This window comes from Paramormyrops kingsleyae, chromosome 25, assembly GCF_048594095.1.
Source record: "Paramormyrops kingsleyae isolate MSU_618 chromosome 25, PKINGS_0.4, whole genome shotgun sequence".
NCBI lineage: Eukaryota > Metazoa > Chordata > Actinopteri > Osteoglossiformes > Mormyridae > Paramormyrops > Paramormyrops kingsleyae.
Window position 1 is genome coordinate 24,010,091 of NC_132821.1, and position 25,004 is coordinate 24,035,094.

Sequence of the window (25,004 nt, forward strand, 5' to 3'; positions counted from 1 at the left end):
CGACGCGCAGTCCGTGACGTCACACATGTGGGAGGCAGGCCCCGCCTCCTGAAGATGAGCGTGCAGGCAAGCATGGGCGAACAACACGGTGTACACCATGACACCACGTGAAATAATAACATACATTCGTGTAAGATAAATATATAATACAGGCTTATATCTGTGTCATATGCATGGGCATATAATATACATGGGGTGAACAAAGTCATGGAAATGACAAGCGATATATTAGTCACGGACCGGAATATAAGATGTACGCTGCACTGTGTTTCCATTAGATCTCGTGAGTGGGGAAGCCGTAGAAGGTATTTGACTTAATTGTTGCGTTCATGGAACCACCCATTAGTTGGTTTGGCAAGAGGTAAGGGGGCTGTACCATTATTTACGAGGGTGCACCTATGTCTGCAAAATGATCAATCTGAGCAATCATTGGGCCACATGATTCCCATGAGTTGGCTGCCCATACCAAATATAAACCTATCCGGAGATGGGAGCCTCCAGCACCCCCGTGCCGAGTGGACAAGTTATACCGGTCTGCAGCATTGTTTGAACAGCATAAACTGGTCTGTGGACGTCCAGACACTGGAAACCGTTAGGCTAGATGACTCACCTGCTCCCACGGTTGTAACCACTGTTCTTTGCTGGTATAGTCTGTCTGTTTTTGCTGTATGCTAGCCTGATTTTTCCCAGTCACGTGTTAAAAAATTTAGCAGTTTTAGTTACTGATACACACACACACACACACACACACACACACGAGTATCGTGGTTCCTTGGGTGGAACTGTACCCTAACACTTCTAGGGTTGGGAGTTTGAATCCTCGCTCCAAGTGTGAATGTTTCCAATTCAGGTCCCAATATAAAAGCGCAGTTAGATGAATCAGTGTTTGTGAATTCGTCTTTGGGTGTGCATGTATGGTGGCGCAGTGGTTAGCACTGTTGCCTCACACCTCTGGGACCAGCGTTTGAGTCTCTGTCGTGGCTACATGTGTGGAGTTTACATGATCTGCTATCCTGATAAAATAAAATGTATTATTATTATTATTATTATCGCCCCGTGTTGTTGTGTGGTTCCCCCTGAGGTCCAAAAGCATGGTGAGGTTAATTGGAGCTACCAAATTGCCCATTGGTGTGAATGGTGTGCCTTGCAATGTGTTGGTGCCCCATCCTGGGTTGTTCTCTGCCTTGTGCCCATAGGCTCTGGACCCCCTGTGACCCAGAATAGGAGAAGTGGTTACAGAAAATGTATGTGTCTGTGTGTTTGTGTGTGAGAGAGTCTGCCCTGTGGTGGATTGTCCCCTGCTGCTTCCTCTGAGCGACCCTGGGGGCTCACTGAAGCTCTTACAGAAGATAGATGGAAATATATATAATTAGCATATGTATATTTGGAATGCAAATTTCTAAACCCTGAATTCAGAGTCTGATAAACAACAGCATGTCTTGCATTAGCAAAGTAAGGCAGCAGCTAACAAGTGAACCATGTATAGACCTGCTCCTTATTTACACAGGGATTATACAGTGACAACACAGACAGATACATAAGGGCAACATTTCACTGCTGGGGGGTGCTGATAAAAGAGCAGGGACTCCGACCTCGTCCCAAATTAATGAAGAAATCAGGAAACAATCGGTTATTTCAGAACCTCTCTTTGCGATTATGTAAGCTGAACTGTTCAGAATGGACAGTTCTGAAAGTTCGATGTGAACAGATAAGCCTGTCGGACAGAATTGCGTGCCAGAATTTCCCTGCTGACGTTTCAGCCGTCTGGGAGTCAGCTGACCTTCAGCAGGTGCCAAAGACAGCTTTGGTGCTTGATAATGAGGTCAGCCTGCATAAACTAATGACCTCAGCAAAGACCGGTGAAACATTATTATGACAAGCCATGCATGTTAAAAGAGAGACTCTGAAACCCAGCTAGACTGAGCAGAAGGACACTGAGGTCATCTGCTCCACATCTCTGTCAGGCTCGTCCATGTGCAGTTTCACTCCACAGAGGTAGGGGGAGCCACACTCAGCAAGGTCCATTAACTATCTTCCTCACACACCCCATATTTGTAAGAACGTTTGTCAGCTGATCACCTCCTCTACAGTAGCAGAATGATAGCTAATGTAATTGATTGTGCTGTACAGAATGACTGGCTTATCCCACTAATGTTTAGAGTGCCTAACAAAATTGACTAATATACGGCCGTGGAAAAAATTAAGAGACCACTATATTTTTAAACAAATCTGCATTTTTAAATCCTGGTTTGATCCTGGTTCTGCTGGCAGGAGGCTACGCTGAGCAGCAGGTTGCTTCGGGCCTCAAAGTTTCTAAGACAGCAGCACAGAAGAATAAGGTGAAGCAGGAGACTCTGGGAGCGACCAGAAACCAGCCAGGTAGGGGGTGGAAGCGACTGACCGTTAACTTATCTGACAGTTTCTCATGAATCATAGGACGGCATCAAGTGACCTTCAGAAGGAATGGGAAGCATTAAGTGCAGGTGTGAAGTGCACTGCTAGGACAGTTTGTATCAGGCTCCTAGAAGGAAGACCGAAGTCCCATAAAGCAAGGAAGAAGCCCTTCATTAATGAGAAGCAGGGAAGAACCAGGCTGCAGTTTGCAAAAAATATATACTATTCACAGACACACACCCATATATTGAGAAATGAGTGAAACAAAAAACTGTGCTGTGGTCTCTTAATTTTCCCCAGGGCTGTATATATAAAATTATTGAAAAATGAAACACAAAGGTACAAAAATTCTAAGTCTAAGAGTCCAAATATACATATGAAGGGTATCCTTATTCTATTTCTACTACAGGCCGTTGTTGAGATAAGTACATTCTTTCCAAAGCACGGTACAGGATGTGCTTGTTCTACATGTTGTGCATCTTTCAGACATTGGTTAACAGTGAGTGTTCAAGTAAACAAGCCCTCTCCACCCACCTGATGAATATGTCATGGTGTCAACAGAGGTGGAAGATGAAAGTATAATTAGCAGATGTTACCCACATGGCTCTGCAACGGAGGACCGCAGCCGAGGGCTGGATTTAAATCCAGGCTGACAAACGGCCTGACTGAGGTCAGCATACCTGCCCCGCACAGACCAAAGTGGGTCATGGCCGAGGGGGGGAATTACTCAGCCGAAGTCGCCCACTTCAACTTTCATTTTTGTGGTTTGGAGACATGGAGAACTTCGCAGATAAACAACTTTCAGGTCACCTACAGTGAAGAGGGGGCCTGTATATCTGGCTGCTCAGTGGAAACAAAGACTGTTTGTTTGTTTGTTTACTGGTCATAAAAAGACAGATGAGAAAGCATGCAGATGTCAGGCCCTAACGTTGACTGAAAGGCGTGAAAGACCATGTTTTTTTCCATTGATTTAGTCTGATTATTTTTTAACTAATGCCACTAAGTTTTACTCACAACATTTCAGAAAATTACAAAGTAGAGAAGCAGGGTGACACCAACCTGACTCTAACTTACATAGCTACCTAATGCAGGGTATGGACCCCACATCCATCTGTCCCAAATTGGTAGACAGATCTTATTAACACTGGCAATAGCATGCAGAGTTTTCTACAGTCAGTGAAATAAAATGGTATGAGTTTGTCTCCTTGCTTTTGGTTGTAAGTTGCTGCTCTTTGGATGATGTTAAAGCTTGCGGCTGACAGGATGAAAGAAGCAGGAAACCAACAACATACTGACAGAGGAAATGGAGGGTGAAAAAAAATAAATAATAAAAAATAAATTATGTATATTTATATATATATATATTCCCAGCAAGCTTCTTGTTTTGTAAGTTTCTTCTGTCACATTGTCAAGATTGTTCTCCTGTCAGGTGCTGAAATTTAATTGTTGTTTATGAGTAGATAGACTCGTTTCTATGAATCACATCCTGTTTTTAAGTCTGTTCCCCCAGGTGGTTACAAATATGAACAGATAATTACACGTATATTGTGGATTCTTTTTACTTATGTACTTTCGCTGCCAAGTAAGCCACACATCTTTGGTTTATGTCATGTCTGCAAAGAGGTGCAGTCAGACGCGCAGATACACTTCAGCTCTGTCGGGGACGCAGTACAAGTGATCGGTTTGATGTCAGCCCTCGATAACACATAAAAAAACTCGTAGAAGAATCTCCCCTTTCAGCGCGAGAGTGATCATACTGCCGGGCAAACTCTCACGCATCTGGCGTGACTATCACGCTTTCAGACTCTCATGCAAGAAATCTGGCGGCAAATCTACATTATTCCATTATGAACCTAAAATTTGTTACATCGAAAGTGTTGGGGTAGTTTGCAAACCCTATAGAATATTTACAAGGTGATAAAACTGTTTCATACATATAAATGCATGTGCACGTGTGTGCACACTATAGCCTCTAACTGAAAATCTCGCTCCAGCCAGCTGACCGAAGTTGGCAACCCTGATACTGAAACGGCCTGTGACAAGTGTACGTGTGTTGATCCTCTGTGCCAAGTGTGACCCAGAGTTAGATACTGTAACATTACCTAAAACGTATTAATATATGTCCCCAGTTCACTCAAAACCTGTCATGTCAGGCAAGGCTATGAAAGGTCGTCCTGTCCTGGAATAGCATGCCGCACAGGAGTGCCAGACTTGTGTGTGCCAAGTATCACGCCTCTGGCATAACGCATCTGCCACAAACTGGCGTCTGGCGAAGTGCACCCTACGTGTGGTTTACACGTTGGTTTACCAATAAATCGACATCCGACAGAGCGGTCCGAGTTCGCATGCAGTAGTGGGTGTTTTTGCACCACGGTAACGCAAGTCTGCAGAACCGTAATATGCTTATATAGGTTATAAAAAGGGAAGCGTACATGGTAACGGAAAATAACAGATCTTTACCCTACTGCAGCCGCTTGTCACCTTACTCCGGCGCATCAGACCGCACGCCTGCACCTGTCAGTGATAGAGGCGTTGCAGCCCGGGGCTACGTGTGTGTGTATGTGCGGGTAAATCGGAAAGGCAGTATTTTTCTTCTTTTTGCCCCTCAGCGGCCTGCTTAATAATAGCACCGGCTTCCTCCTGCTGTAGAGAGAGCCACCGCCGCCCAGGTCGTGTGGGCGACACAAGCCTCGGTTTAAACATTATACTAAAACGAGCAGAATCCTCCAGAACACACCGATGTGCAGTTTAGGCAATGCCTCCAATTATAGTGCTCCCTAATATCAGTCTTTCACGTGAAATACCGGCATAGGGAATATTGTGCATCACCGCATTCAGCTAGCGAGCTCGATGCAGACGAGGTCCGAAATCACTTAGGTTCTCTAGTGTCCTGATCGGTCGGCTACTCAGGCCCGCCTGCATTCCTTTCTTTTAAAATGTTGATTAAAAATGCAATATACTTTTCAAGCCCTTTGTAACCTGCTGTCATATCTTTTTAAATATTATATTGCTTTATTAAATATCCAGCATCACAGACTACAATAACTGTAAAATAAAATCAAAAACGTATTTCTGTCTTGCAAGCAACACTATCCTTTAAAAATAATAGCATCTATAAACTACAGAACACAGATACCTTCGCTTTTGACAAGTATACAGGAGTAACGGATGAAACCACTAGATGGCAGCGTTTTACAGTTTTTGCTGCCGCGAACGTGGGCCATTAGTATGTCCGCCATTATCTGACACGTCTGTATGGAAGGGAGGATCACCGTAGAGAGTGCAGCCTGTGTTTGTCAGAAAGTTTATAAATATGCCTTTTGTACGTCCAGTATGCAATACTTGTTCTGGAAATTTAAAAGGATAATAATCCTCAGTCGCATCGCAGCTGCGAAATTGGCGGCTTTGCTCTCCATGTCTGTATGGACATCCCAGGATAAAGGAAACAGCTGCTTTTGAAATGCCTGAATTATTACATAAATGCTCTCGGCCATATGGAAGCGTGGAATCCCCTGTCGCTTCCTCCGTTGCCATATGGAAACTAACATGCTATGGAGATGCACGACCAACACCCCTAAATCTTTATTAAGAATGTAGAATCAGTAGGACACGTGTATTCTGTTAACCAAAATGTGTGCTCTACATGCTTCACTCAGAACATCAGGCTAATAAGAGCAGACAGGGACGTTTGGAAAAAAATGCAATAAAATTTATTGTATCTCACAATCATTGACACGTGCAACATCTGACTAGAACAGTATATCAACACGGCTGCACATATTTACATATTCATCTATGTAACAAAATAGCAATACTGTGTAACTCTGCTGGATAGTGAACTCCACCTTGTAGTAACAACTTTCCCCACGGCCTGCACCTGCCAGGCAGAGGGTCGCGACCTTCAGTCAGACTAACACGGCGCTTCCTGCCTTCTCGCCTTCCGCCTGTACGCCATGGGAACGATCGGAAAGCCTTTCTGGCCTTTCACCTCATTTCTAAAGTGCATTAAAGGAAGATGTGTACAACCTGTTTAAATGGAAATGAATACAAAAAAAATCTTGTTTTGGGGGCTGATGGGGGCAGGGGGTGTGTAGCAGGGGCATGAATAATCTTGTGCCTAAAAACGGAGGGAAAATTACAATCCACATTTGCCTCAAATGCAATGTGCTTCTTTAAACGGGTGAAAAAATATGTATATATTTTCTGCCACATTCCCTATAACTGTGCCATTCTAACGATTTACAAAACTAGAAATCTGGACAGTCTGCATTCCCTTTGCACTGGAAATAAATGGTATATACTAATAAACCGTGATGATAGTATAGGATGCGAAGGCCGACCTGGCCGTTGCCATGGGATACCGCAGTTGCCATGGGAATGCAAACAAAGGCCCTCCTGTCGATAACGGCTGTGCTACGAAAATCCAGACGGGGGTCGTTTTCTGGGAAGTTTCGTTATGTAAAAAAAAAAAAAAATACTGAAATGCTGTATTATTTCCCCTACAAATAAGCTGTGATACATGTGCGCTACAAAGAAAAATCTCTCAATGGTTTGACACACCCGCGTCACAACTTTAATCGACATCCTGCAGAGTGAATAAAAGTCACTAAGATGTAGGGGACACCAGCCAATTAGACTGGAAATCGGGCTCTCTCAAGACCGAGAGCCATCTGAGGAGTGGGCGGCCTCGTTTACGTGTTGCGGCATGACGAAGGCAGGATTAATGAAAGACACCAGTATGGAGCCATCGGGGAGACATGGCATCATGGGCAATTCCCACAGTTGCTAGGAAGAATGGAAAACAAAACAAAAGGCACTTGAGCCAGGCAAGAGAGCACATGGAAAAGAGCGGTCACCGATTCTGTAGACATATGTGACACGCATGGCTTGACTGGACTGAAAAAGCGACAGAAATATAAGACGACACAGCAAAAGAAATGAATACCAACATGGGGCTTTTTTGTTTAGCCTGGGGGGGTGGAGGGGTGTATTGATCGGAATAACTGGAAACTGTGCTTGATATTCTCAGGCCAGGGTCAGAAACACACTTTTCAATTAACCTGGGGCCAATAGAAAATCTTGTCATTCTAGGGGCGCGGTAGCTGGGCAAGCATCAGACCACGTTTTCGCAAAGCAAGGCTACGAGCGATTAAACCTCCCACAAGTCAAGCCCGCTGCAGTGAGGCATATTCGCACTGAATCGGTTTGGGATTAAAGCCTTAAAGGATTAAATTCCTCCCAGAGAAGTGTGACACGAAACGCCCACGACCAGTAAAAACGGGATCAAAAGCTCCAGCAATCTTCTGCTGCCGTGACAAATGTGCTTCTGTCTGCCCAGACTAGCTGGGATTCTCAACTCGTCCCAGTGGACATGCTGACCTGTGGCCTTGTGTGTGTGCCAGGCTGGTGGGTCACCCACGTGTGGTGATGGGGCAGGGGACCTAACTTTAAATTAGGACCATTTAGATCAGTGAACTCAGACCCCCCCCCCCCAATTTGAAAACATTGGCAAAAATCTCTGAAAAGCTTCCAAATAGGTGACTGACACTGTGCACACCATGTAATTCTATCATGTATTACAATGGAAACTGGTGCACGAGAGCACCACCTAGGAACAAGCAGAGGAATGACATCTGCCATAGTGATCACGGTCCCTTCACTTGCCAGCTTACCACCTCATCTGTCCCTGTCCAGCTACTGCAAAATATGGAAAGACCCCACCCTTACAATCAACAGTTCAGAACCAGAAAAAAATCTGGTATCTTGAGTCTTCATCTTGTTCATTTGCACAGCAGTATGCAAACACCTTAAAACAAGATTTCAAGAAGATACGTGGTCTGCTCTCAGGTTTTTAAGATAAATTAAAGGACATTTATGTAAAATGCTCTGGTTATAAAAGCAGGCACCAAAGTAGCAAAGTAATTTGATTAACGCAAAGAGGGATAGGGTGGACGACTTGGTATAATCTGTTTGTTTTTTTTTTCGATTTTAGTAACACAGCATGGGGATCCGCCCCCAGTAAGGCGCGATCCTGCCGATTTTAATAAGCTCAAGTGGCAGAATGGATACAGTTTGCATCCCGCAGGGGACAGAGTGTCCTGCTGGGGAGAAGATCCCATCGCCTCTCGAAGCGTGATCTGCCTCTTTGGTTGCATGACACAGAGACGGCGGCGACCGGGGATTTATGGGGGCGTTAACACCACATTAAAGCGCGTAATAAGGGGCAGGATGGCGTTAAAACCTCTTTAAAGCGTGTAATACAGTAAAAAGACTCCTCGATCCACAACATTCGGAGACTATGTAAACATGGATTTCTTTTTTCTTCAATCCCCAACTACAAAAATAAAACTTTCGATACTAAAATAAAGGTCATCTGTCAGATTTCAGCTTTCCTCCGTTCGTGATCACACACCTTCAAGCCTTAAAAATAATAATGAAATCCGAGCTCAGCGATGCCAAGGAAATGTAGTTAAAACTGTAAATAACTAATACTAATTAATTAGCAGAACGGCTTATTTTACTTTCCTAAGTGCACGCAGGCTGTCCCCTCCAGTTGCCTGTTCCCGTGGTAACGGTCCATTTGTGCGTCTCGTGATCTGGCGCGCGTTCCGCCCGCGTTTGTGTTCAGACCGGAAGCGCGCGTGCGAGGAAAACGCCAAAGCGGAACTACTGGGCAGCTTGGAGCACGAGCAGAACTCGGTTTGGTACAGTAGGCCGGGCCAATGCTGTACCGGGACGGCATCTGCATAGTCCGCTGCAGTGTTAAGTCGACAAGCTGTATAGTTCGTTGACCCGTTTTCTGCAGTGAAACCACCGTATAATGCCTGAGTAGGACAGAAACTCATACGACTCCAACGCATAAGGGGAAGGTTTGGGGGAGGGGATTACGAGCACCTGCAAGAAAATGACAAACTGGTCTACAGATTGAAGACAAAAAAAAAATTCTCAAACTAAAAAGGACCTAAATTATTATACCATCTAGGAAAAAATAGATGGTTGCAGAAAGATGTTTACAGTGTGATCACAGAACAATTCACTGCCCGTCAGAACAGGCCAATGGCCACCAGCAAATCCAGGATACAGTAACTGCAAGCAAGTGCTGTATGCAATATATATATCTATATATATGCGAAAGTTGTGTCTCTTCCTGGAATAGTTTGGCAGTGATCTCGTAAAAAGAAATCAACGTGAGATTTCCACAGTCGAGAGAAAATGTGTCAAAATGGCAACGTCCAGAGCTCGACGACGATGTCGTCCTTGGAACACAATAATAAAAAGAAAATCTGGGATTTTTCCCGCCCTGTTTTCAAGCCAGCTGTAAAGATCTTAAAAAAAAGAGCATCAGGTGAGACGAACCCAGCTGATGATGTGCAAATTCAGAATAGAAGCAAGAGAGAGAGAGAGAGAGACAGAAAGATGGAAAGACAGAGAGAGATAATATCGCTGTGTTTCTATTGCTTATCTGATTCACTGTGGTCCAGAACACCTATAAGAGGAGTTCAGGTCATCCTGTAAGCCCCGCCCACCCCCCAATACACTGCTGATTGGCTCTGCTCAGGACTTGACCTCCTCCCGCTCCTGTTCAGAAGACAGCTCCATGTCAGAGAGCCCCGCCTCCACAGCCATGATGAGGGAGGTGTCCGAGTCACTACTCATGGGGGGCTGGTGCTCACCTGGGGGGGGGGGGGGGGGGGTTGGGGTGGAAGAGATGAGCAATACGTTAGGTAGCTCACTGACACCAATATGCACAATACCTGGAAATGTATTCTTGCTCTAGAGTAGTTCTTTTTTCCAACCCAGTCCTCAGGGAACCCCAGAGAGTCCACATTTTTGCTCCCTCCCTGCTCCCAATTCACCTGCACCGGGTATTCGGTGTTCCTGATTGGTTGGGTGACTGTTGGGAGCTGGGAGGGAGCAAATACGCGGATTGCCGGGCGGTCCCTGAGGACTGGACTGAGAAACCTGGCCCTAGAGCTCCACCGGACTAAAATCGCAAACATGGGTAGTTATTCTGGGCCCAGGGCAGATACTTATGTCAGAAGGATCATCGAAGGCCAGTGACAGGTCAGAACCAGACGCTTTTGATAACGAGGTGTATAAATATTTACTGCTCTAACACTCTGTAACACACCGTCTACACTGCTCTTGGGTCTGAAACCTTGTCTGCCTACTAAGGAAATAAAAATATGAATAGAAAATACCATTATTCTCACTGGCTTCCCAGTTGAACAGTAACCAAATGTGTCAGCTTGGCTGATGTCAATGCGGCCTGGTTGCCATGGCAGTGGCTGGTTACCTCCAGACCCCAAACCCTGAGCGACCGTGGATGTGCGGTTACCTGACAGCAGTGTGCATCGCTATGGTAACAGCGCCCCATAAAACACGGCCCAGCAGCAGCACCAAAATCTTATACAGGTGGCGCCCCCTGCCCATGGGCAAATTCACAGCAAGGGGGCTCTTACTGACTGATGTCCCAAAATCAGAGGAATAATGACTTTGAACAATGATTTGATTTCCTGTCAGATAAGCTTCAGAGGAAATGTTGATTCCGCTGTTAGTGTAATGTTTAAATCCCTAACGAGTTCGTCTTATGTCATTACCCAAGAGCCAATCTAACGTTAAGATCGAAATTATGCACTGGCCACTGGGTGGCGCTATACAAGCAGTCTTATCCTGCGTTTTCCCTACACTGTGATGTAACATCCCACCATTGCTAAGAATCAATGTGATTCTCCAACAGCCCATAATTAGAAAGGCTGCGGCTTCAGGAGATAACCTATTTATAGAAGGTTATCGGTATTGCGATATCGCCAATTAATCCTTTTCACAACAGCTTCTGCTGGACAGATTTCTGAATCCCAAAACACAGTCATTCACACCACTCTTGCATGAAAAGCCACTGTGAACGCACACTAAGCATTAGCCCCCCCCCCCCCCCCCACACATACACACACAAAAAGGACTGACTCCTCTCTCCTCATCAGAGCAGCATACTGAGAACATTTTTGGTGCAGTGGGAGGATTGACAGTGAGGGCGGCACTGCGCCAAGGTAAACACAGAGAGTCAAGTGTCATGGTACAAAGAAAGGAAGAAGAAAACACAACCCTGTAAGCAAAAAAAACAAAAAAACAACATCACATCCACAAGCTGTCACTTGATATATTTTTGCGCGTGACCTGCAATAGAATAGTCTGCTTATATTTTTAGACAGGACAGACAGGCCCTGCATAAGCGGGACTCAATAGGAACCGGGCCCACACAAACCCGAGCCAATAGTAAGGGGGTCGACAAGCCACAGCCAATAGGGACGGGGCCCCCACAAGTCATAGCCAACGGGGCCAGAGCCCCAGATGCCACGGCCAATAGGGACGGGGTCCACACAAGCCACAGCCAATAGGGATAGGGCCCACACAAGCCACAGCCAATATTGACAGGGCCCACAAAAGCCACAGCCAATAGGGACGGGGCCCACAAAAGCCACAGCCAATAGGGATCCTGTACAGTGAGCTACATGGAAAAACATAACAGCGGCATGAGAACATGGACTCACTGCTGGCAATGTGGCGGCTCTCTCCAGCCTGAGCAAGGGGATCTACGTCTGGGAGGACTTGAGGAAGGCTAACTGTCCCTGCCCCAGGGTCCAGCACCACCGAACTCTCGTTTGCCGTGAGGTCACTGGCACCCGACAACTGATTGGTGGGCGGGCCGCCCACTGAGACCTCGTAGTCTGGCGGGACGTCGTCAGAGCAGTCGGCGTTGGGCTGGGAGTAAAGAGCACAGGTTGGTGAGCATAGTCTATGCGTTGAATAGGGCCCAAAGGTCACAGGATAAGGGTTGAGAGTTGAGACGTACAGGGATGCCCAGAGCCTTTAGGATGTTCATCTTGCACATGGGACAAGTCCGGTGGTCCTGCAGCCAAGGGTCAACGCAGTTCTTGTGGAAGACATGCCTGGAAGGATGAAAAAAAAAAATGACACAAATCGTATCAAGGGTGCCATACAAACACACCTCAATGGATACCTGTGGGCAAACCTCATTTCTTCAAGCACTTTCCTCTTTAATATAAAGCAGGCTTCAGGACCACCAGACTGTCCATATTTTTGTTCTTTCCCAGCTCCCAGCAAACCTGAACCAAACAATCAAGAACCCCGAAAACTTGGTACTCGTACATGTGCTCTGGGAGCTGGGAGAGAACACAAAATGTGGACTGTTTGGGGATCCCCCCAAAAACACTGGAATTCAGAAATGACCCAAACCTAAAACCAGCCAAGCAAGTAACACAACAGCTCTTCCGATATTACCAGGTTTGCCCAACCTCAGATGCAGACAGGAGCACCTTTCGGCCGGTTTTCATCCCCGCGACACCAGTAACCTCACCTGCATGGGAGGATTCTAACCACATCGTTCTGCTTGTAGCCCTCAATGCAGACAGCACAGTTGTCAAAGTCTGACTCCATCTCCTGAAAAGTGTGACAGATCAGTGAATCACTAAAATACCCTCAAACACCTAGAGTCGGTTCACATTTTCGCTCCCTCTGAGCTCCCTGCCAGACAGTCCACATGGGAGCAAAAATGCGAACTGTCTGTGGGTCCCCAAGGACCAGATTGGGAAACTCAGCCTTAAAGAAACAAAGATTTATTTGACTTTTCTCACACAAAAAATGAGGTGAAATGTTTAATCCAGGGGTGGGGAACCTGTCCCATGGAGGGCCGGTGTGTCAGCCAATAACAGTGGGTCCCCAGGACTGGAGTTGAGAACTGCTGCTTTATTATTGGTTGATTGAGAGGCAATCCCAAAAAACCCACACCCACACTGGCCCTCCACAGAATAGGTTCCCCACCCCTGGTTTAATCAATCAATCAATTAATCCATCCATCCATCACTGCTTGTCTAGCACAGGGTTGTAATGAAACTGAAGTCAATCCCATAAGACACAAGACGAAGGGCATGGGCACATGCTGGATGGAATGCCATCACATCACATGGGGCTACCTGGAGGAAACTACCGCAAGCTGGGGGTGGGGGGGGGGGAGGCATGCAAACTCCACACATACACGGTCGGGGGAGGGAATCGAACACACAGCTCAGGAGGAGGGAGTCTGCAGCGTCCCCCATAATAGGAACACGTCGCAGAAATCAAACGCTCTGATCAACAAAAGATGACGGCAGGCTCGGTAATGAGCAGGGAAGGCCTCCTGGCGGCTCTGATCTTACCTTGTCTCCCTTCCTGATGGTTCGCACCTGCAGCTTGCTGATCGCCTTCTTAGCCGCGTCCCCGAGGCGCCTCTGCAGAGATGAGGGATTAATGAGCGCTTAGCGAGCTCCCGGGTCACCGAGGACGTGTGGAGATGGCAGATAATTATGGCAAAACGAGCGCGGCGCTGCACGCCGACGCGCACCGAAGCCTCCGGCGAGGTGTTACACCGTTTTACTTCATCTTGACGGATTTGGCGTGAAACGATGCAGTGAAGTTGCTGACGGCACTCAGTCGTTAGCAGGAAAACCGCAACAAGAAGTTTTTTCTTCTTAGCAAGAACTACAGCGCTCCAGGGTCTGAGCCACACCCACCACGTTAACCTGAAGGTCCCACCTGCCAAAAATCTACATAAACGCATTTCGCAATGTACTTGGCAGCCGGTGACACCCCTCCCATGGGGTCTGCCCCCCCCCCACCCCCGCTGGTCTGCGGGTTTCCTCAGTCAGAAAGCTATGCCTGGCAAACAAACGGCATGAAAAGCCAAACGAAAGGGATCAGACGAGCGCCAACGTGTTTGTCATAAAATACTCATGAAGTTAATTGACGATAGTGACGTATTCATTTTTGCATCGGAGTTCAGCAGCTTCTCTGGGGCAGGAAAGCGGAGCCGGGACCGAACTCCCTGCCCAATTCCTTCTACGGTAACGGCAAACAAGTCGGGACCTTAGACCCCGTCGGCATACTGAGGGAGCACCGCAATGAGAATCACGGGGATGCCAGTCTAAAGGACGCCTTCAGAAGAACTGCCGGCACCGCGTGGTGCCGGGGTTCAAATCCATCTGGATAGCTGACATAATTGGAGCTTAGGACCGTGCTCATAAGGGTGACACCCCTGCAGTGACAGTTATTACACAGGGACAGAGACCGGGGACCGTGACAGAATGACCTTGGGTCAAATGAGATGTTCGACTTAACTTTAAAATGTATTAAAATTGCAGGGGAAAGAAGATGGAGATTTCGGGTTATTGGTGATGTCACTTCCTGTTCCCATGATCACATCAAGGCCCCGTACAAGAGTCTACATCTTTAAAACGCAACTGAACTAACCAATGATGTGGTACCACAGCCTGAACAAAGTTCTATAATCCCAATAATACCAACATTTGAGAGGAAAAATTGGCTATTATCGTCACGATAGTTCTTATCGTGACTACAGGAACACGAATTTGGTTTGGTATGGTCGACCGGCTGGAGACGGTCCCTCACCTGGTTGCGGTCACGGGCGTTGGCGTAGCGGAACCTCTGGATGTAGTAGAAGACGAGCCAGGCCAGCGAGATGATCATGAGGACGATGAAGGAGATGGAGACGAAGACCACGGAGGTGCGGCTCACGTACTTCTGCAGGTTCCGCGTGCCGATGGTGATGTGCATGGTCACCGTCACGTTCCTCTCCAGCAGGGCGGCGATCTCGCGCCCTTTGGGCTCCGGAATCATGATGGCCACAATGTCCCCAGTACCTGCCAGGACGGGGGTGGGGGGGAGGTGACAGGTCATCATGAGCAATGCGGGCTACAACTTGCGCAAATGGTGTTAACCTGCAGCTTGTGACCATGACAACCCTGTCTGTCTTGGTGATCTGCAGTCCCTCAGAATTATGGGAAATACTTTCCGGTGACGTCTGAAGACTCCACTTCTGGACCACGTCTCTCTGAACAATCCTGAGACCGACGCCGCATCACTATTCACGTTAAAATGTGTCAGATGGAGGTGATTTAACCAAACCTGAATTTGCAGTCCTCCCTCGGTCAGCCACGGGGGGGTTAGTCATGGCTCCTGTGACGCACACGTCCGCTACCTGCTTGCATGCGAACGGGGCAGCATCCCAGCGGCGCGCGTGTAAAAACCAGGACACACCAGTCTCAAGACGGAGGCTGATTGTCCAGCCACCACCAAAGTGGGGCAGCTTCTCTCAGCGTGCCGGCCCCCTCTCTGGGGACAGTGCAGAGTGCATATAGGAGATGGGTGGGGGCGACGGTGGGTGTGTGTGAGGAGTAAGCATAAAATCGTAGCACAAATCGTGAGGACAGTTGGATAATGTGCAGTCATTAGTCGATTTTCTATAGAGCAGTTCTCAAACAGCCATATGAGTACCATCACAGCGCCCCCTGGTGGCATGGGAGATGTGATCATTCGTTACTGGGATTCAGATTACTGTGATTTTCTTTTTCATCCGTATGGTACTTGGCTGCTTTGGCTAGACCCACAGCAGTACTTAGTCCAAAAACTTTGAGAACCACTTCCGCAAACCGTTTCCCTTGAGTTCATGCCCGCTTGGGGCTTTCACAAAGCTGCTCATGAAACACACGGGATGGAAGGTACTTCTCAACCTCACGGCCAGCGAGGAACGACAACGGGGGCAGTGAGAAGCCCTTCAGATCGTAGCCTCTGGCCTCCCCGAAAAACCTGGCAGGCCGAGATGGCCCCGTGACTGACACCTACAGCTCTGCACTTCTCCGACGGGCACGATAAAGTGAACCCTGAAGAAACCACTCAGCGATGACCTCCCGCTGTGCCCTCACCTGGCCTCGGAGATCGCCGAGGGAGATCTGACCCGTGAAGACGCAACAGCTGGGCGAATGTCTCGCGCGAGCGTCTTACGTAAACGTCTGCAACCGAACGAGAAACAGCAAGCACTCCCAAGCCAAGGCGATGACTCACCGTGGCAAAAGCAGCAGAGTGAGGTCAAACGCTCAAGTTATGCACAAACTGATAAACCCAGACGAACTCCGGCAAGATAATCCAGCCTCATGTATGCATTGGCCCCAAGGAAATTGGCTAAAATTCCCTGAACTCACCCCCAGAATGCCAGGTTTTCCTCCAAAGCTAATACTCAATTTTACCCTACAAGACCAGCAGCAAGTCTGACCATTTACGGTTACATGCCTGGTTCTTGGGCTTGGCACTGATTTAGCCTGCTGGAGGAAAGAGCCAAAACCGGAGCCAGATACAACAGGCACACCTCCACTAACATGCTCAGGGTAATCAGACCCTAACTCAGCAAGCAGGGACGTAGGACAACTTATCGCTTACAGAAACACCTTATGTACACACACAATACCCACACTTTACTGGAGTCTGAGCCACACAAAAGCTTATTCAACTAAAGACTTAACACTCCTCTGGTGTTTTGTAGGGCACGTGGCAAAATCAGCCCCAAATGGACATAGGTGAGGTAGCTCCTCCTCTCATGTGGTTCCTGGTTAGGTCCAGATAGGCACTGTCCATTAGCCTAGGCCCAGCACTGGCACAAGCTCTATGTTCACCCACCACTGGATGCACATGTGGTGAGTGGGCATAGTTGCCGCGGGAACCACAAATCACCCACAAGGAAATGGCGAGTATTACATAGCAGTCGCAGTCACCGGAGATCCTGTCAAAGGCAGATGGCCAGAGATCAGTCACTGTCCACAAGTTAACCAAATGGGAAAGACGCGGTGGTCAGGGAACAGGACTACAGGGATGTCACTTCCTGCAGCATTCCGCCCAATCCACTAATAGCCTGAGGACTAGAGTGTCACGTCTTGGGCAGCCTGGGTTTAGCATGTTAAGCACCGCGCCCATCTGTGGTATCTAAGAACGCTTCCCGGTGGATGTGGGGGACACTGGATGTCCCTCCGGCTCCAGGCAACCGATGTCCACAGTCTGCCAGCCCAGCGCTGGCCTCTCAGCATCCAAGACGCCGGAGAGATAAGAAAAGCAGCGACAGAAATAGGAGGGTCTATAAATAATCGGCTACTGTGCCGAGCGGCCGAGCCACCAGGTGTCGTGACGGCGCATGGGGTCAGCGCGGGGGGGGGGGGGGGGTTTGTTTATTCTAAAACTTTACACTGCCCGTCTGGGTTGTATAGTGTCAGCGATCCGACGTATGACCTTTATGTGACCAGCTGCAACCAACCCCCCCCCCCCCCCACTCCACTGACACCTGGCGCCTGTATTTAGTCCTATAGGTCACCGTCTAAATTCGGGGACAGCTCACGGCTGCCCTTCTGGTGGCTATGGGACGGCCACCCATTCTCCCACGCACACCCATCGGAAGCCTCTCTGTGCCCCCAAATGACTCCCCCCCCCCCACCCCCACCCCCCCAATCTAACACGACGCCCCACTCAGCCAACCGCCTACAGTTCTATAACAAGCACAAACTAGGGCACACTTGTGACACTGCTTCACCAAACCGGCCCATTAATCACCAAGGCAGCCTTCTTCCGATTACAGTCACCTTGGTGGGAAAACCCAACAAACCACTGACATTGGCTTGACCTTTAACGCTCGTGGAGTAAGTCGTTGGCCCCAAGGCGACTCGATTCACTTACGATTATTTATTGAGCGAGTCGATCTTTAATTTCAGATTCAATCTGATTAATCGATTACCTCGATTAACTCAAAATCAAACCTTTTTTGAGCTCGCGAAAATTTCACAAATATGGAACTCCTGTCCCACCAAACACCACCAAAAGCTTCTGCGCTTCGCACGACCAAACTCCACGCCTCGTAGATGTTAAAGTCTCCGCCTGAGGGATCTCGTTAACTGACGAGCCAGTGGTGCACAGATGTGGAAATTCCAGCTAATAACCAATACAGATTTCCGGCTAACCTCTAAGGTCCAGAAATCAGTAGCAGAACCGACGGAAACGTTATTTCCGAATATCCTGTGAACATGTGCAACCACCACGTCGCATAATGCAGGCAATGAGACGTCAACAGAGAAGCGCTGGATCGGGAGTCTATAGCGAGGTTTAAAGCGGCGAAGGACCAGACGAAATTCCTCATCCTTGACTACGGAAAATGGCGGATCAACCAATGGGATCATCTCCATTATTTTAGTAGCTATGTATTTAGCTCTGCTGCCGTACTTTGAATGTTGACTAAAATCTAAATATCGGCCAGGAATATCAACCCAGACTGACGCATCAGGCTGATGATGTCTCCTCTGAACCCCCTGTCGCTCAGGGACAGGGGACACTCCAGGGAGAAGGGACGGGGGACACCCCAGCGGCTGACGCAGTGACCTGTCCCACTATGGCAACAAAACTCCACAAGGAAGTGCAGGTCCCCACAAGAAAAAGGATGGCACACATGGTAGGCAGAGACAGCGTGGCGTAGAATCAATATTCCGTCATAACACAAAGCATGTGTGTCCCGTTCCAGCCAATCAACTCGTGTCTTATTTTACAATTGATACCTTTATAAGGGAAGGGGAGGGGGAAAATAAGATCAGTAAACACTACTTGGCAAATAAAAAAAAAGCTACCCCCAAACTACTGGAAATATTTAAGAAAATAATGCAGCGGCTAATCAAGGCAGCTCATAAAAACTGAATCAAGGCAGAGCGGCAATAAACTCTCAGACTTCAGGAGGTGTGTGACTGGTGTGTGAGGAAGGCTTTGGGTTCAGGGTAGGCGGTCTTCTGTGTACTTCTGTGACCAGAAGTCAGATTGACTCAATTTTCACTCAAAACCTCACAAAAAGCTAACATTACAGGCTGGACATTCCACAGTACCACAGCCAGAACCCGTCCAAAGCAGAAGTACCCGACACCTTTGCAACACTAATTTCAGTGAACAACGGCACGTGCCGTTTGCTAACCGCTAAACCGCTAGCACGAGATGCAACATAGAACAAGACGTCAGCATGTTTTTCTGATGTCTGGCTTTGCCCAAAGCCGGTCCGTCCATTTTCATGATCCGATAATCCGGCCATTTTACCGAGCGGCTCAGGCCGTAACTCAGCCCGAATGGTACATTTGCATCCGCACAGAACCTGATGTGAGCGAACTGGACGTTTCCTACAAAAAGGCCACAACCCAAAAAAAAAAAAAGAAACCAAGATCTGCATAAAAACCACAGCCCACAAAACCCAGATGTTAGACGACCATTTTCCCTGCGGTGTCACTCTACCAGGCAGCCAAAAATAAAACATGGCAGCAACAAAATCTTCATAGTCAACCCATTCATTCATCCGTTTAACACTATCAGAAAGCCAGATTTCTGTTAAACCTGCTTAGGGTAACAAGGTTTATGCTCACTTTAGTGGCTGAACCATATCAGAGAGAGAAATACGCTTCGTCTAAATGCCCACATGTCCAACAACAACAAAGAAAACAAAAACAAGGAGGCATTAGTTGTCGGCCAGCACGTGCGCAGGGAAAATCTATGAATTTTTTTGGTAGTTCATCTTCATCCAGCATCACACGTCCTACCACAAAAACAGTCTCGGGTCTCTTTGTTATGGAACGCAACCTGGCAGGCCTGCCTGACCCCGGAGGCCTGACCACGGCCAGGAGAAGCACAGAGAGCTTTTGTGCAAAATACGCAGCCTCATAAAGCACAATCGGCACGTTGAGCCGCCTCCCCTTGACTCGGTGCAGGAACAGTGCTGTCTTGTCCAGCTGTCTACATTAATGCACCTGGACTTTGGGCACAGATCTAGAGGCGCACGGCTTTGCAGCACAAAGAACGCAGTGTTGTTCCCTCACCTCCAGCACAGAATCCTACATTAGGCTAATCGAAGGACAGCTTGTACTTAACTGGTTTCTGTCCTGGATGTGCAGAAATACAGTGAATCGAGAAGAAGAAAAAAAATCTGCCTAGTGATCTTTATGCCAAATACCCATCGCAGCTTTACTGACTTTGCAGCTCAGCCATCAGTTTTTCCAAGTATAAATTTATGTTCGCGGCCCCCGGGCATTTGACTCAGTTCCATCCTCCCCAGGATGACATTGTCCTTGTCTGAGAAGCAGGCAAGACTCATAACTCAGAGACCTAATCTGTACTTCTGACGCAACAGGGTACAACAACTGTTTTCCCAGAGACACCAAAAGGCAAAGACAGAAAAAAAATGTCTGGTCCAGACACGATCATTGCTTAAATGAAGCTGGGTCTTTTAATTTGGATATTTTAGCGCCTAAACTAAGAAGCTGAAAGGGAATTAAATACTGTAGACAACAGTAGTTTTTTGACTCGATGCACTAGAAAACAAATTCTGTAATAATTATTCTTTTATTTCACAGGAGACATTGAAATCTGTACATCTAAACACTGAAACAAGGAACAGATAATCGTACTAATAATATAGACGTTAATGATAAATCGTCTCTTACATGCACTCCTCTACATATACTAACCTTAGGACTATCCATAAGCAAACAGGCCTTTCTTTTGCAATCCTGTGAAATAACAAGGCTGCATACGGGACAATCGATGACCTGGACAGACTCCAGAACTGGACACTCATTTGTATCCAGCGTTAACTTAACCCCCCACCCTAATAAAACCTGCTTGCTGATCATCTGCCAGTGGTTACTTTTATGCAGTTTACTGTAAACACCTTAACAGGCACATCTCAGCAGCCGCAGGGGGAGGGGGAGGGGGGGAGACGCAGGGGGACCTCCGCGTCCCCGCGAGCCTGCACCGTGGCATGCATCCCTCGCCGCGTGCATGCCGATGGCAGTGCCAGGCGCTCACCTTGATGCGGCATGGTGATCGTTTCGTTGGCATTGCCGGACCCCACGTTATAAATGACCACCGCCGATGCGTTGCGGCTGGCGGCATTCCGGATCTTTTCCTTGTAAGTGCAATTGCCCCTGGCGATCAAAGCGACCCAGGGCCCTCCGTCTGGTGGGAGGGCGAAGCGAGTGGCAGGGTCGCAGGTTTGTCGGTCGTGGGTGGAGGAGGGCATCGCCACCACCCCCCTGGCGTCCCTCTTCGGGGAGTGCTCGCCGTAGCGGCCGCACTCGGTCTTCTCCGTCACGGTCTCCGAGCTCAGCGGGTCCCGGTAGGTGATGTTGACGAAGGCGGTGTACCACTCCTCTTTCTCCGCCACGGTGAAGTCCAAACACAGCAGGTGCACGAAGCAGAAGGAGAGCAGCCATGTTGACAGAGCCAGACTGCGGCAGGCTCGGATAAGGGATGCTGCCATGTTTTCCGAGGCTCCTAACTGTCCCCCCTCCTCCTGCTCCCTCCTTTCCGCCGACTAGCTATAAGCTCCCCTGGCCTGGGTTTATTTCTTCTTGCGCTCCAGACAAAGTGCACTGAAAGGGCGAAGCCGGCTGCCTCTGCTCGCCAGACTTGCCCGGTGACCGCAGCATTAGCCTACTGGCCCCGCAAAGCGCCGTCGCCGGAGCGCAGGGTGCAGGAGCACCGCACCATATCGCGGATCCGGGGCGTCTGTGTGGCCTGAGATGTTGTGAGCTGGGTCCAGGGGTTGCCAGATTTCGCCTTAGCTATCCCCCCCATGGCCGCGGATCTTCTCTCTAGGATCAGTGATAGCCCCCTAATGACCGTATAGGGGAAAACATCGTTACATCTTAATAAAAACAGCCCCATTTCAAACCTTCAAAAATTAACCCGAGAATGCTGCCATGCTGCTTTTTCTCTAAAATAATAACCAGTCACCAACTGGACACGACAACGAGGATAAGTGTTTATGCATGAATGTTTCCTATTATTATTTTCGATTTTTGATTTTTATGTATTCCGATAAACCCCACGCTACCAACACATTTTTTTGTAGCGTGGGGATATTAGAAAATGTAGCAATTATTCTGATCCCAAATCTGGCAACCCGACCGTGTTGCCAAAAACAATGTAGCAGAGCTGTTAGTTTAATAGCGTCATCTGCTGGCAGGGAGTCAAATGTGCGCAAATACGAAAAGAATTTTAAGAAAAGTATGGCCCTGGGAAGCGCTTACATTCCAACTAGAATGTCTCATCACTCATCATATATCGTGTCCCAAGTTTTCCCGCGAAAGGCTCCGCGCAGGCGCACTGATAAATGGTTATAGAAAATCGATTGATGAATCGATATTTAACTTGATTTTTTTTCCGGCCCAAGACAGAATCGCATACAAATGCTCTGCATATTGAGCTACACACGCATAACAAAGTAAGAACACAAGTATTAATATAAACCAATAAAACACTGAGTGCTTCTGTATGCATATGTATATACAAGGTGGAAGTATGTAGGTAATAAATAGTGGTAAAGTTTTGTCCCACTGATCCCATGGGTAAGAGAACGTAGCACTTAAATGCAGTGAACAGTTATTTAACAGAGTTCAGTTCTTTGATAACACTCGGGTAGAAGAAACGTTCACTTAAAGCAACCAACGTTCACTTATATGACTATCCATTTTTCTGTGGACAATAATAACTAAAGTGTAGAATTTTTTTTTCCCCTTAGCAAGATGATAAGTGTTCATTTCCCTGTACCTTAGCCTCAGTGCCCAGTAATCGTAGGTATTCCTGTTTTAGAAACATTAATCTTTATTTGGACAGTTGTGTTTTCCATCTGGAATGTGACCTAGCTTAACTCTGATTATGTAACTTCCTGTAGCCTGTCTTTGCGCGTGACAGGTACATTTATCAAGTCCTAATAAAAGATATTTGGAAGCGCAAAGCAACGATGTTTTTCTTATTCTTAATAATCTGCTCGGGCTAACAACCGATACACTGCTAAACTTACGTAGTCTGACAGTCGAAGCTTCTGGGTTTTAATTATCCTGCCTGTGTCTCAGTGAAATCATCTACACCACAGGCAGTGCCGACGAGAGACCCTGGTCACACGGAGGAGGAGCCAAGTCTGGAGTCAATCCACAGTCCCCGGATCCTTCAAGCAACACAGGTCTGCCCCCCCCCCCCCCCCCCCCACACAAAGCAGGAAGTTGTAATGACGTCAGGTGAAGTGGCCTATCTCTATCACAAAGGAGAGGCTCCAGGTGGATGAGGATGTAGACCAAATCCTGCAGGTGCCAGCCAGAGGTGGAAAGGTCTGGTCCAGAAAGTAAAAATCCAGACCAAGAATTTGTTTTGGAAGTGTGACAAAAAATATAGTCAAGATCCTGGGATCTTTGACAATTTGCTGGAGGACACAGCTGCGCTTCAGGAAAATTTTAAGCCTGGGTGCACGAACGTGGAGTCCTGCCAAGGTGACTCTAGCCCAGGGGTCTCCAACTCCTGTCCTGGAGAGCTACTATCCAGTAGGTTTTCTGTCCCACGTGGCTTCTGATGAGCCACACCTGCTCCTGGTATTTACCTGAGAACAGGTGTGGCTCATCAGAAGCCGGGTATGATAGAAAACCTACTGGACGGTAGCTCTCCAGGACCGGAGTTGGAGACCCCTGCTCTAGCCTCTTTAAGTCTACAAGGTGCCAGCGATGTCAATGGAGGTGCCAGGGAGTCAGTTTATTTGGAGGTGGGTAGGAGTCCCTCAGACCATAAGCGGCATAGACCCGTACGGGCATTCTGGCAGGCTCAGGCCCTCCAACAGTGACTTATCAGTGGAAATTGAAGTCAACGAAGTCAGGGAAGCCACGATATACTGAGTCTCTGCAGATGTTAGGCCTGGGACATACTGGCTGCATGGTATGTGTGTGGCGGCTGAGGAAAGTGTTGGAGATGTGAGGCTCATGCGATTGCTTGCTGTTTAAAATTGATAAACTTTACAGTCTTTGTTAACTTTTCTAAATTAAACATTCTGTTATTAATGGCCAATATCAAAGGTAAACATTGATATATCAATATGTACTTAATTAGCGCAGCTTCTCCCTATTCTGTAGGCCCAGAATATTCCGTTCTGTTAGCTAAGCACCTCAGGACCACCTGAGACCTGTTACTTTTTGTCAGTGAAACCTGGAAAGTTTTGCTTTCCCTTTGTAGTTCTGGGGTCTTTGCCAAAACTATACAAAGTAACAATTTTGCCCCTGTCATGCTTTTCAAAGTGACTACATAATCACTTATCACACAGGTACATCTGTGCTCTGGAAATAGAGGCACAATGATAGTGAATGATCCAGGAAAATGATGCTTGGAAAATCCCTGTGGGAAATATCCTGATAAGAGATGTGAAAAGTGTATAAACATCAGTGTGATTCACAATGGGACACACTCCTGCAGGATGTCCAGCCTCGGTCGTAAACTCGCTGTGTTAATAAAGACTGGATCTGAAGATCTGCACAAGTGGCTCCTGACTCCTGATTGGCGGGGGAAGAAAAAAACACAACATAATTTGGCGTCATGAACAGGATTGGAGAAAAGACCATGGGAGGCGACCACCTGGCGGAGGAACCGCAGCACACCCGTCTGCCCTGAAGGGGGCGCCCTAGGGTTAGCTAAAAAGGGTTTTTATTACCGCATGAAAAGATAGGGAAAAGGATACGGGGGTGTCCCTGGGGACTGGCCAGGCAGGACCTCCCGGTAAGCGTACTCGCCTGGGGGAAGGAGAAACTGATTGGGTAGAATTCAGTGGGCCCAGTTTGTGTGTGTGTGTGTGTGTGTGTGTGTGTGAGAGAGAGAGAGACAGAAAAATCCCTAAAAGATGGGTCATGTGTGAGTTTTGCCCCAGTGCTAACGCCATA

General features: G+C 47.7%; 1 protein-coding gene across 1 annotated transcript; it reads right to left on the reverse strand.

Annotated features, from left to right (window-relative positions):
• Positions 1 to 6,081: 6,081 nt before the first annotated feature.
• Positions 6,082 to 21,910, reverse strand: LOC111837401 (RING finger protein 150-like). The gene is made up of 7 exons (XM_023799430.2): positions 21,115 to 21,910; positions 14,860 to 15,110; positions 13,611 to 13,682; positions 12,773 to 12,855; positions 12,248 to 12,344; positions 11,946 to 12,156; positions 6,082 to 10,067 (listed from the first exon to the last, which is right to left on the reverse strand). The coding sequence occupies exons 1-7, from the start codon at positions 21,566 to 21,568 to the stop codon at positions 9,949 to 9,951; spliced, it is 1,287 nt and encodes a 428-aa protein (XP_023655198.1). The 5' UTR covers positions 21,569 to 21,910; the 3' UTR covers positions 6,082 to 9,948.
• Between the last annotated feature and the right edge of the window lie 3,094 nt (positions 21,911 to 25,004).